General features: G+C 35.1%; 1 protein-coding gene across 13 annotated transcripts in view; it reads left to right on the top strand.

Moving 5' to 3' along the window:
- LOC117333787 (calcium-transporting ATPase sarcoplasmic/endoplasmic reticulum type-like) overlaps positions 1-12,952 on the top strand; it is a 56,768-nt gene extending 43,816 nt beyond the window's left edge. For 2 of the 13 annotated variants that reach the window (XR_004534006.1, XR_004534007.1), the window contains exons 27-29: positions 3,898-3,930; positions 8,875-8,918; positions 10,772-11,132. Coding sequence is in view for 11 of the 13 variants with exons in the window: in XM_033893209.1 (XP_033749100.1) it covers positions 5,682-5,708; positions 10,772-10,812 (68 nt within the window). In the remaining 2 variants the exon portion in view is untranslated. Of the gene's footprint in view, positions 1-1,361; positions 2,676-3,897; positions 3,931-5,681; positions 5,709-8,874; positions 8,919-10,771 lie in introns of those variants that run through there. The other 11 variants (XM_033893209.1, XM_033893210.1, XM_033893219.1 and 8 more) reach the window with 9 other exon arrangements.
- The last annotated feature ends 1,414 nt before the right edge of the window (positions 12,953-14,366 follow it).

Genomic DNA, 14,366 nt, shown 5'->3' with positions numbered 1-14,366 from the left:
AATCTTTTGAATTTTTTTTTTCATTCTTATATGATTTGTTGGTCTTCTCAGTAGTTGGATGGGTAATCACTAAAAACCAAGCTTGTCTGTACTCCATAGTAAGTGTCCTCAGGCTTTTATCAACCTGAGGACACTTCAACATCAACTAAAACAAACAAATGTCCTTACCTGATAAATCTACTGACAGTTACTCCCTTTGAGGTTTGTCCGATGTATCATCCATGTCTGTGAAAGTTTAGATAACCATTTTACTCCCAGCATGTTGCCTCATCCCGTAAAAGCAGAAATTTGTAACAGTTTTGCTTTTCACAAGTTTTTTTGTTATTTTGTTTCTCTATATAGTTGCTGGAATGACGATGTTTATTTCCTAGTTGGCAAAGCTTGGTTTTCAGTAGTGCCCGTGCCCTCCCTCGTTTTACTGTATGAATGCTAGTGTGTGTGTCTCTGTATGCAGATGTGTGTATTCTGTGTGTGGGTGTGGACTGATCCAGTCTTTATTTATACATTATCACACTCAAGAATCATAGTTATATATATAAACATTATGATATATCATTCAGTTTTAAATCTTGTACATCTTGAGAGCAATTTTCACAATTATTTCATATTTTTCTGCAATGAAGAATGTGAAAGGGCAAGTTTTTCACTTCAGGCATAAAACCATTCTCTCGGCTCCCGTCATGTCCAATGTCTTTATTATTGTTTTCAAAAAATCATCAAGTACTTTATTCTCAGGAAGAGCAATATTGTAATGCATTAAAATAAATCTAATTCGGGGAATGCAATATTACTATAAGTTGATGAAGTCAGTGGAATGTGATTGTAAGTTACTTTAAATGAACTATCCCTGTATTTAAGTGTCACTGTATTTAGTTAAAATTAAAATGGGAGATTATTTATTCAGTATTAGTTAATAAGGCGCTGTCATTAATCAGTTAACTTGTTAATTTAATGGGAGGTCTTTATGAGATGTCAATAGTCAATAATTGGTTAACTTGTCAATTTAATGAGAGGTCTTTATAAGGAGATGTCATTAATTGACAAATTTGTGCTATTTTAATGGCGTGTCTTTATAAGGAGACAGTTAACGCATGTCAGTTTTAATTGGGTGGCTTTATATTGAAATGTTATTTATTAAATGGGATGGAATATAGTGAACTGTTTCTATGTTGTGTCGTTGTAAGATAACATCATTGTAGAGGTGTCATTGTACAGGGGATGTATATGATTACAACTGGATTAGGGTAATGGGGTGGTGTTTTAAGGGACGACATTACACGGGCCCGAGAGCATGGATCTGGTGAACAGCAAAGCAGGGTAGCCAACTGACGGTGATGGGTTATGGATTTTTGTTTTTTCAGTCGAGGCATAGAGGTAAAAAACATTTGACAAAATTCCACTATCTGGAACTCTTATCTTCAAACTTAAACACTGCATGAAGCTAGCATTCCCAGTACCACCAAGGCTTTCTGGTATATCTGTTGGAAATATTTGTTAAAAAAATAATAATAAAAAAAAAAATAAAAATCTCTGAATCTTGGTGGTATTTACATGCAAATATATATTATCTCCCTAGGATTCTTATTTGTACTGACCCATAAACATGTATAGCTTGTAATATCTCTGCAATACAAATAATATATTAGTTCTATTTTAATCTCTAGCCATATTCACTGTCGGCCATATTTGCCATGGGGCTGGGGATACCCTGTCCTCATGGTAACACTACATCCTGATGGCTAGGGTATTCCACGTTCTTGGTGCAGCTAAGACCCTGGGGCCTAATGGGTCGTCTAGCCCCTTAGGTGGCCTTTAAGCTCCAGTGGGCTGGCTGTTCATCCTCACCATCTTTCTTGGCTGTCCTGGCTTGTCGTTTCACTGAACAGGCAATGGTACTGCATTTCTTACTAATTGGTTTTAATTATTACTAACGTTCACAGTGTATTAATGATGTGTGATTTATCTCCCTTGAAGCAATGTTATACCTCTTGATTTTGTGAACATTTTGTGAACAAGTATATTTTTCATAATTCTTGGTTTTGTTTCCCAGCCTGCATTTGCATTTTTCATCCTTTTCTCCACCTCATACCAACATTGAAACTGCTTATGAGAGTTCACTTGTGTTGAGAGTGTGCCCCTGTATGAGGTTACTTTAAAGGTGTAACTCTGTGTGAAATTAAAAACATGCCCCTGTGTAAAGTTACTTAAGATAGAGACATGCTTTCGTTTGAGGTTATTTCATGAGAGACCTATAATCTTTGTCCTCACCTTGCTAGACAAATCAGGGAATATTCGTTTGACAGTTTCTATCTCTTATAGGTGATGTATATCAAATGTCACCAGAATTTTGTAAATCTATGAATTTTAAAGCTCTGAGAAATGCAGTACTTCGCCACAATTTGCCTGTTGCTTAAAGCGTAATAGAAGCCCGCTTGAACATGCCTGCTATGGCAGAAAGTGTTCAACTTTTTAAACAGAAAAAAAAAACTGTCCACGACAATTCCATTCCGCGGGTGCTGATTTCATTACTTTTCTTCTCATATTCAAAGATTTCTTTTTGTGTTTACGACTTAAATTGTATGACAAGAATTCTTTTTTTCTTTTTCATGAAATGAAACAACCCAGAATTTGTATTGATAAAGATTCCCATTTTTATTAAAACATGGAAAAGAATGCATGGTGTGTTTAGTTATGATTTGTTATAAATTTCAGAGAGAAAAAGAAAATAACTACAAAAAGTGTTTTTTTCTTTATTTCTTGTGATTCAAATGTGTTTGTCTCCATCCTTTCTGTATGTTTTGAGGAAAGCCAGCAATTTCTGCTTTCTGCTAGAACTAGCCATGGTAATGTGTTAATTGCATGGAGTGATCTTATATACTACTGAACTGTATGCTTGGCTTAAATGTTACTTTTGGACTTCAAATTTCAGAGGAGAGTCTGTGTGGTATCATGTAACACTGATGTTCTGGTCTAGAGTTCTTCATAAGCCACAGTGGTATCTGTGTGTTGTGTCATTAGGCCAATGTCATTTCACCCTGTTTTCATTAGCGTTAACAGATTTGTCACCGAGTCAGTTATTATATGCTGTGGAACTTTGTAATTGGACACCCTTATTTCCAATGAGAAAAAAATATTTAGTTATCGAGTCACTGAAAAAAAAATATTGATTTACAGGAAAGAAATTTCCTTTGATTATTGAATGTTGGGAAAATAATTTTGTGATTTGAAAGCTCAGAGAACTCCGGTTCCATCGTTAAAACACATCATCAATGCTCTACATGATGTCACTGTCTTGTAATGCACACACAAATCTTAACATATTAACATCATTATTATCTAATGTGGTGGCAAAAAAACTACAAGCAGATTTGTAAGTTATTCAATCAAGCTAATATTTTACATCCCATAATACATGCATTAGAAACTCAAGTATTTGTCCTATAATATTACATTCCGTATATTAGAAACTGCAAATATCCCGCAATATTATAAATTGTTTCATAATGATTGAAAACATTAGTATATAAATGTATACTTGTAGGCTTTGCAAAGAAAAATCTTACGCTAGACTAATTTATATGTATATTTCATAGGGACAAATAATTCGCTTATCTAACGCTACATAGTTTGGATCAGCTTTGGGCATGTCCAGTTCATCAGTCAGTTGCTATTGGAAATTGGACGAAAACAAATTAAACACTTTCATATGGACATTAAAATGTGTGGTACGCCTGAGCAATTAACTTGTTGCTGATGCTGCCAATTCCAGGTAAGTTATGACTGTGATCTGCAGTGTGACCAGATAAAATGAATGCCGAGACAAATCCCTATGTTACAGCTAAATTTGTCACGATGAAAAACTGAAAATACTGATTTGTGTTTTCTTTTGCTCTACAGTGTAAATATTTCGACACTTTTTACAACAAAAAGGTAAAAAAAAGAGTGACAAGTTTGACCTTGAAGAGTTTTGACCTTGAGTTGTATGACGCTTATGTCTACCAAACAAGTTCCCTGTCCAGATATTTGTATCTGCCTAGACCTATGCTTTATCCTTCAAACCATATTGTATTTGAAAGAAAAGAATCTTTCCTGGTTTTTTTTTACCGTTTTATGAAAAATAAACCCTATTTTTATCTCCAGCAAAGAAAAATATATTGGTTATCAACACCAGAACCCAATTTCCTAATGATTTCCTGCTGCTGATGAAAAAGCTTCTTTTTATCCTTGGTGAAAGAAATTGTTTCCATTGTTATTATTGCTCAAAGCTTTTACATGTTTTTTTGACCATTGGTTTTTATCAATCTCTCACCCTTGCGACCACTCAGATTTTAAACAAAGTTGTTGAAGCTTGAAATATCCATTGTTTCCATTGCTATTGCTCACATTTTTTACATATTTTTTTTACCATTCTTTCTTTTATGCCTTATTTGATTTAATTTAGCTGTTTCCCATTCTTATTTTAAGTACTCAATGTTTGTCTTGGACGAAATAGCAGGTTTCCCCATTTGGTTAATTATGTGAATGATTTATATTTGCATATTTTTTTTATCTGAACATATCTGAGTAGACATATTTGAAAAATACAGATACAATGCTTAAGTCAGTTTGAAGTCGTCCCATCACAATCTTGCCTGAGAGTGAAACAGAAGGCATTATTTTGGTTACATACACGCTTGAAGTGTTGTAATCTTGGTTGCAAACATGCTTGTATAGTGGTGATTTCTATAGGCGATTCTAGTCTGTCGAAGGCTAACGTTTTTGTTAGCCATATAAAACTGAAACATGTTTAGAATTGTGTCAAGCTGACGATTTTGATGACAAGTATGCCTTTCAAAAGATCTGAAACCTATAAAATCGAACTGATCCAAGTCACACACATGCTTGTAAGCTGTCAGATTTTGAAGCTCGAAGGACATGAAATTCGCTGATCCAGATCATGGATATGATTACAAGCCCATCCAGTGAGGTAATATTGTCGTAATAAAAACCGGGACAAAATATTCATGGAGAAGCAGGACTTGTGAATTCCCAATCAAGAGAGTGAACCACTTGGAAATAGGAGAAAACATCCCCGACAGTTAAAAACAGGCATAATTGTTACTTTAAGGATGCATGTTACTTTCATGTGAAGCAAATCATTTTCTCCTAAAGGAGTTCCAAACCAGGACACATAATTCTTAATAAAATATATTATCTTCAGAAATAGTTTAAAACTACAAGGGATGTATCAAAGACCTTTGATGCCAAGCAGCATTGTTTTGTATTTCCATTAAACTCTTGTCGTTCTTCTGAGGACGGAAATGTTGGCCAATTCGTTATCAGCATAACAACACAATAATTCTTGATCTTGCTCTCTGAAAAGCATTGACCACACTTTTATTGTCTTTTGCGGTGTTTTTTTTAATGAAATAAATAATCTACATTGTGTATATGAATTGGAAATGTTTCCTGGTTTTAGACGTTTATGAAAGCAAGCATAATACTGTTATCATTCATTTCTTCTATTTTGGACTCGGAATGGGTCAACTGTTATATATACGTATAGTTAGCCATTTTTGCCATGGACTTTCACCCGGAAAAAAAAACAAAAGAAAGATTCGAAGTCATTGTGTTGTTGAACTGGTAATGATGATAGAAATACTCGGCCTTGAAGAATGTTGTTCTGTTTAATGCTGCTGCAGTATTGCGATTATTGGAGGATAAGAGAGGTGAGAATAACAATGGTTGTTGTCTATTGTGATGGTACGATATGGGTATTTCCAGGTTTTGCATGTTAATTAGTTGTGTGTGTGCATGTTCTATAGAGATATCTGGAATTCCTGTACCGTCCTTTCTAACTTAGCCAATCTGATAGCTCATTGGCTTTCTCGATACATTGATATTTGTTATGCGAAAGCTAGTTGAAATAAGCACATAAAACATTTTCGTCACTTCGTGATTTGGAACTTTCAAGCCTACAAGTGACGCATTGTAAGTTTCAAATTCCGTTAATTTCTTTTAAAATATTTATCTATGTCTGGACTAGGTTTATATAACATTGATAATTTCTGAAAAATATACATCGAAATAAGAAATTCTGGCGCCAAAGTTTAGAAAATATCAATTTGATACAAAATTATTCTCTATTATATCTTGCTACCGCCCAATTGCTGAATTTCAAGTAAAATATCTACATGTAGAATTTACGAAGCAGAAACGGCATTTCTACATGTAGAATTTACGAAACAGAAACGGCATTGACATTTTGCATAATTGAATATATATTCTCGTCGATGCACAGGGAAAGGAACTATCTTAAAATGTAACATGTTTGTAGGCCCGATTTACTATATTTAATATCTGGGCATGAAGATACAGTAAATTGGCGTCAAAGTTCGATACGCGATAAGGAAATGTCCTTCACAAAAAAAAAAAAAAAAAAATAATAATGGCTAGATTTGGTAAATAAGATAGAATATAACACAATATGCTTTACCAATATTACCATTGGATATTTAGATTTATATATGTAATTACCAAAATTTATATTTGTCCGGCCGAAAACATGTGTTTTATATAGATATGTTTCAAGTCGTTTCTAAATACACTCCTGTACGTCACTGATATACATTCCAATCACTGTTGTCTTTGTTATAGTTCGATTATTTACGCTTGTGGTGATGGTAATACGTCATTTCCTGTTACAGATTAATATTGTCATCTATTTGTAACTCAACAAAATGTATTTATGAAGTGTAAAAATATTATATTAGTGGAAATTATAATATTCATTTAAAGAAAACAAATATATCGTATGCACTTTGAAAGTGTTTCAAACTGATATGTTATGAAAGTTTTCTCTGAGTTCTCTATATAAAACAATTTGATAAGGTTGATTCTTCAACTGAGTGAAGTCATTTGTGAATTTTATCATCATTGTTAAACATATTGCAATGTGAAATAACACTTATGTTCAACATGTTCCCACAAAGTCATCCTAACCGTGATCATTTTTTCAAACTGACAACAAACCTTCCCTCCTTTCTTCACTCGTAACTCACTTAAAATTGTCGGTATGTGTCGTTTTTCTCAACGTAGTTTCCATCATCGAGGTCATACAATGCTTTTTGGTGATTAAGACCAGAATATTCAAAAAGTCCAATCCAAAACTATGTGACCTTTTCCATCCTACGTAATATTTGCCACAACTAATTCGGTTTTATTTCTACAAAATACTTCGTCGTGTTATTAGCTCACCGGTTACGAGTAACCGAGAACTAATGCTGTCGCGTCGGCGTCGGCGTCGTCGTCGGCGTCCCACCCCAAAACTTTAAAGTTTTTGGGGTAAGTTTTTGGAAAGTTTGTAAGTCCAAAAGTATACACCTCACACCCTTCTAATTTGGTTTATAAATACATTCATTAGAGGTCTAGGAGTGATGTTATAGCAAACTCATGCAGAAAAATATTGTGACTTTTTCGCATTTTTACCATTTTGTGGACTTAACTTTTTTGGCACCAAAACTCACTTTAAAGTTTTGGGGGTAAGTCCAAAAGTATACACCTATCACCCTTCTAATTTGGTTTATACATTCATAAGAGATCAAGGAGTGATGCTGTGGCAAAATCATGCAGAAAAAAATTGTGATTTTTTTTGGCATTTTACCATTTAGTGGGACTTACTTTTATTGGCACAAAAACCCACTTTAAAGATTTTGGGGGTTAGTTTTGGAAAGCTTGTAAGTCCACACCCTTCTTATTTGGTTTATACATCCATTAGAGGTCTAGGAGCGATACTATGTGACATACAATTTCAAAATGACATGCCTATACATACATAAAAAATGAATGCATAGTGTGATTGCTGCCGCCGGTGAGCTTTCGCAATCATTGATTGCACTTGTTAACACTCTCCTACAGCAGTTTCCGTTCACCACATTCAATAACGCGATATTCTTTGAAATTTAGAGTGTCGATAAATGATATCGCACCACAATCCATTTCACGATCTAGAAAACTTATACAGTAGTCACAAATGGCGCTCAGCAAATGAATAATTTGAGTTCAATTACTATGCATTGTATTGAGTTGTCGAAAGGGTATGCTTCAATCAGGATAATCGTGCAAGAACAAAAATCTTGTAATCTTCAAACACAAAACACTGATTCGGTAACATACTGTAAATGTACATATTTTAGCGGTAATCTTATCTTAGTGAATTTCGCGCTGGAAGAATTTCGTTAAATTTTGATTGCGTTAATTGTAGTTTATCTTCAATGTTTTATATGGCAAGCATTGTTGGTGCGCTTATTCAACGTTCTGCTTATTCGTTTTAATTAGGTTTGCGTTAAAATTTGAGCAAGCCAAAATAACTTCATTGTATTCCGTATAAATTTTATCCCCGAAGGATTAAGCATAAAATTTCCGCCTTATCCAACCATCTTTTTCTTTCATCCTTCATCTTTCATGTAAGAAAATCCACTTCCTGTTGAGTTATGTAAGACATCTGCTTCCTGTCACGTGATACCTGAAAAGGTCGCATGATATTTTCCATTCCACGTCATATTCCTATCGTCGGGTTAAGATGTTTTTCATTTACCCCCTACCACATGATATCGGACCTCAATCCGCTTGCTGCCATGTGTCCTAATAACAGCTTGAACCTTTACCTTTTGCGCGCGCACTATCCGATCATTCACTGTCAAATGACCTAGGTACATAGCTAGTATCACGTCAAATCTATTGCCTTTCCACGTGTGACGTCATCGCCTTTGACACGCCTCCCATCTGCTACGGCCCTAGTTGCCTTGTGTGAAGACATTCTCAATCACTAATAGCACGGGGTGCCACTATTTATCGTCTATTTTTGCCTCACACGTTTCCTTGGTGATATTTCAGACAAGGACAAGTTGTGAGGCCCAGTGAAGATGGCAGCCATTTCGGTAAAGTAGTCCACAATCACCCTCTGTTGCCTAATAATATTGCGCAATAATTTAAGTCCAACTACGCATGCGCGATTTGGCAAGCAATACAAATAGATCAGGGCAATATGCTCTAATTTATATACCGAAGTCTACTTACATTAATATTTCCAGCACTGTATTTTGTACTTAAAAATTGTAATGGCTAACTTGAAATAATTTCTCTTAGAATTTAATACTCATCAGCTCCGTAGCTGGCTAACTCACTCACGACGCCAGTGTTTTAGGATAGACGCACCATCTAATTCTCTCCAAAACTGATTTTTATTTTGCTTTCTGATAGTTGAACACTAGTCTTAACTTTAAAGTGCGCTTCGTCGGCACTTTTTGTGTGGTTTATTTGGTGTTGGTTACATGCCAGTATTTTAATCGATTAAAGTAAATGCTAGTTTCTTTTGATGGCCGTTTGACAAGGCAGTGAATATTTAATGGTATTTCTAACATGTGCATAATATTTATTTACTATTTTAATGTTTAAGGTAGTCTTAGTTTTGCATTAAGCAATTTGCACAACTTATTACTATATATATATATATATATATATATGCATGAATAGACGGTTAGTCATTTGTTGCATTCGTTTAATTATCTCTTTGTTGCTAAGCAAGTTATCTCCCTTTTGTCGCCGAAACTTGATTTAGCTTTATTCTGATGTGGTGTTATTCATAAAGAGCCGTCTGGTTAAGAAATAAACTGTTTAGAACGGAACCTCCTTAGTGGGAACATTTCAGTTGAAAATATAAACGAAGTAATCAAATTCGATGGGGCATTGTGAACTACAGTAGTCTGTCAAGATATTGTATGATATCCTGCAGGTCTTATTTGGTGGTTAACTGAAAATCCAGGACACTACTCCAATGAAAAAGAATAATGTGGATATTTAACACTAATATTCGAAAGAAGCAAATTCCTAACGCAAGTTGAATATTATTTTCAAGTCCCGAATTTTCTTAAATCTTGCGCTCCATTGAAGTGAAAATGTCCGCACTTGAGGTTCCAGTATAGGCAGATTTATCATTTATGTTCCAAAAGACACCAGATCCAGAATACGTTAACCAAGTGTGCAAAAGCACAATTGGCCATGGCTTTCACTTGTCCTACATTATGGTCGATCGTGCGTTGTCTGGCTGATGTTATGTTGTTTAGTCAACCATGTGGTGTTGTTCATATTGTTGTCTAGCCAACGGAATTTATTCTGGCCGATGATGTGTTGTCAAGTCCAACACGTCTAGCTGACCAATTAGTCTTACCTAAAATGTGTTGTCTTGTCAACAAAGTGTAACCGATTAGACAAGGTGTTGTCTAATCTAGCACGTGAAGTCTAGTCGGCCAGTCGTTGTCTAGTGAACCATATGTTGCCTAAACGTCATGTCGTTATCTAGGCAACCACGTGAAGTCTAGCCTAAAAGTCATTGTCTAGTAAGCCATGTTAATTCTTGTTGACCACTACCAAAAAATTTGGTAGTTTAGCCGACCATTCGTTGTCTAGTAAACCACGAAGTCTTGTCGACCAGGCGTTGCTATGCAACAACTTGTGGTCTAGTCGACCAGGCGTTGCTAGGCAACAACTTGTAGTCAAGCCAATCATGCGTTGTCTAGTAAACCACGTGAAGTCTAGTCGACCAGACGTTGTCTTATTAACCACGTGATGTCTAGTCAACCATGCGTAATTTTGTCAACAACAGATTTGATTATCCAATCCTATGTTGGCTACGCGACCATTTGATCATGACCTGACAACCTTTATCGACCAACCCAGATCATCTGTCACTAGAAATGTAGCTTTAATGTTCAACTCGCCTGTTGTATTTCAGTACAACCCGCTGGGCTGGAGACACACAAAAAACATCGGTAAAGGAGGAAAGCCGCTGATGCTGGTACAACAGATTCGTGTGAATTAGTGATTTAAACCAATCGGTGTGGATGCTATAGGACTATATGGCTTAATCTGAGTCAAAATGAAGCAGTTGACGATGATTGCCTGATATGGTCGCGTGTATTAGTTTCTTCAACCTGAACTACCAGAGTGGATGCTATATTTGTAGATAGAAGCTTTAAGCATCTACCAACCCAGAAGGCACATAACATAGCTTATGTGTGATTCACCCTCACTTTGCTCCAGATTTTACTCCTTACCCAAACATTTTCCAGGAATGAGGAAATTAAAAAAAAAAACAAAAAAAAAACAAACAACATAGGTGACTTATCTACCTTATAAACTTCATGTAGCAAAAGTGCAGAAGTGACTGTTACCCGCCGGAAGTGTGATACCGGAAATGATTCCTCGTGTGATGTACCAAAGTTCCGGACTCTTTTAACGTGTATATTTATGCAAATTTAAGCTAATTTATGACAAGTCATCGAATTATTTATGTAAGTGCTGAGAAAACATAAATTTGGCAGTATCGAAATTATATTTAATTACGTGAATATTCATTGTAGATATTTATTTCTTTGATTGGACTCTTATGATCCCCAGACCTTTGACCTCTTCAGTTCGAAAAAAAGCGGGAGACAACTGTGAAGCTACGAAGACACGAAAAGGAATATATGATTTATGGCATTGTGTGGCATTTTCATGAAATTGTAAAAATTCAAAATCTTACTACGTCCATTTGATTGGCTTAGAACAAGGTCAAACAAGATCCTACTCTCTGGAACAAATAAATTCCAGACAGAAATGACAAAGTTCACCAAGCATTGCTTGAACTCTGTTCGAAGAGGTCAAAGGTCTCGTTGTTCCCAATGTTTCCTCAAATACTAATATCGGGAAGTTTTTTCGTTACGTGAACGGTCAGATTGTGTATCGAGATCATCGACCATAAATTGTGTATTTTATGCAAGTCTGTAGCGAAACTTAGGTGTTTGTGTGTATCACATGTGTTTTAAATTAAGAATTAACTAGAGAAAAAAGTATCAGAAAGTCATATTCAACCAAATGTTTTCAATTAATGTCACATATTTATAATAGATTCAAGCGTTCTAAAAACTTGATGACCATGCAGAGGGAAGAAGTTAAGAAAACAATCAAACATATTTTCAAGTTTTCATATATCATTTCATCTGTTTTCATAGTTTTCATATGTGATTTGTGAAATTTAAAGAACTTGGAGTCCCCAAACCCCATTTTTACCTCTTTCCTGCCAATTCTTCGGGTAGATCGTGTTCCACCATTCAATGTTAGCTCTTACTCGCTCAGTAAAACAGCGTCAGTAAGAAGCTTTGTGTGTTTATTGTATTATGCGAATTAGGAAATGGCCGTATATGTAGAATTATTGCTTAAGATATTAACATGTCTTTATCAATAATCATAGTTAGATGTATCGATGAGACATTTCTGTGTGTTTTAGCAATAATCACACAAGAAATGTTTTTCGTACAAATAGTCTTAATAAAAATAGTTTTATTATAAATATTTATTCTAGAATACGTTTTAGACTTTTTACGGTGTAGGCTGATAGAATAATAGCTGTTTTCTGTGGTTGTAGCAATTTCATACTCAGTATGTCTGCTAAGATCTACAAGCATTACAAGGTCATTGCTGAATTTAAGTCTCGTGCTTACTGGATGACGTCATTTAAGTGACGTCATCACATGATAGGCACTTGTCACATCGCGACTAAGTGCTGAAATTTACCAAAGTATTCCGATTCCAAAGATTAGTCTCAAATAAACCAAAAAATAGTATAAAGAAAATCCATCGAAACTGACGCAACTGCATCACAGTGACGTCATTGGCACTATATCAGTGGGTCTTATATCGTACTGTCAGAAAGAGTTCACCAACAAAACGTTTGTATGTAGCTTTGTGACGTACCTTTCGCCAAGTGATTTGACGCCATTGTGGTCACGTGGTGTGGTATCATATGTACATATCATAATTTCCATGTGTCTTGTTACTGTGTTGTCTCTCTACTCGTTGAAATGGCAGCATATCTGTAGTAACTGCCGGATTTGTAAATTTCCTATAGAAATAAAGATTATTTTGTTTGTAATCAGGAGTTTGTATTTCTTATACGCAAACATTTTATAAATAAGAAAATGAAGATCATTTCATCAGATTGGGTTTGGATTCCCGGTGATTTAATTGTGGATGAGATGAAAATGTGACAGTTGAATCTACAATGAGATGTTTTCAATGTAAATATCTGCAATAATGCTTTTGCATTAGTACATATGAAAGTAGTCGAAAATTTGAATTTTGAAACCATTTGAATAGATTAATAGATTTGATTACATTAATGGAAAGTAAAGAAGACACGTTATTGGCAGGGTATATAATAATAACCCAAGCAGAGGAATTATTACCACGTTATTGACAGTGTATATATAACCCCAGTAGAGGTATGATTACCACGTTATTGACAGGGTATATATAACCCCAGTAGAGTAATGGTTACCACGTTATTGACAGGGTATATATAACCCCAGTAGAGGTATGATTACCACGTTATTGACAGGGTATATATAACCCCAGTAGAGGTATGATTACCACGTTATTGACAGGGTATATATAACCCCAGTAGAGTAATGGTTACCACGTTATTGACAGAGTATATATAACCCCAGTAATGATTACCATGTTATTGACAGGGTATATATAACCCCAGTAGAGTAATGATTACCACGTTATTGACAGAGTATATATAACCCCAGTAATGATTACCACGTTATTGACAGGGTATATATAACCCCAGTAGAGTAATGATTACCACGTTATTGACAGGGTATATATAACCCCAGTAGAGTAATGATTACCACGTTATTGACAGGTTATATATAACCCCAGTAGAGTAATGATTACCACGTTATTGACAGGGTATATATAACCCCAGTAATGATTACCACGTTATTGACAGGGTATATATAACCCCAGTAATGATTACCACGTTATTGACAGGGTATATATAACCCCAGTAGAGTAATGATTACCACGTTATTGACAGGTTATATATAACCCCAGTAGAGGTATGACTACCACGTTATTGACAGGGTATATATAACCCCAGTAGAGTAATGATTACCACGTTATTGACGGGGTATATATAACCCCAGTAGAGTAATGATTACCACGTTATTGACAAGGTATATATAACCCCAGTAATGACTACCACGTTATTGACAGGTTATATATAACCCTAGTAGAGTAATGATTACCACGTTATTGACAGAGTATATATAACCCCAGTAGAGTAATGATTACCACGTTATTGACAGGGTATATATAACCCCAGTAGAGTAATGATTACTACGTTATTGACAGGTTATATATAACCCCAGTAGAGTAATGATTACCACGTTATTGACAGGGTATATATAACCCCAGTAGAATAATGATTACCACGTTAGAGTTAAGTTTTCATATAGGATATTACTTTGTCCGAGTTAAGATGAAAATATTGACCCCAA

This window comes from Pecten maximus, chromosome 8, assembly GCF_902652985.1.
Source record: "Pecten maximus chromosome 8, xPecMax1.1, whole genome shotgun sequence".
Classification (NCBI taxonomy): Eukaryota; Metazoa; Mollusca; class Bivalvia; order Pectinida; family Pectinidae; genus Pecten; species Pecten maximus.
The sequence above is the reverse complement of the archived record's forward strand: the minus strand, read 5'-3'. Positions and strand labels throughout refer to the sequence as shown.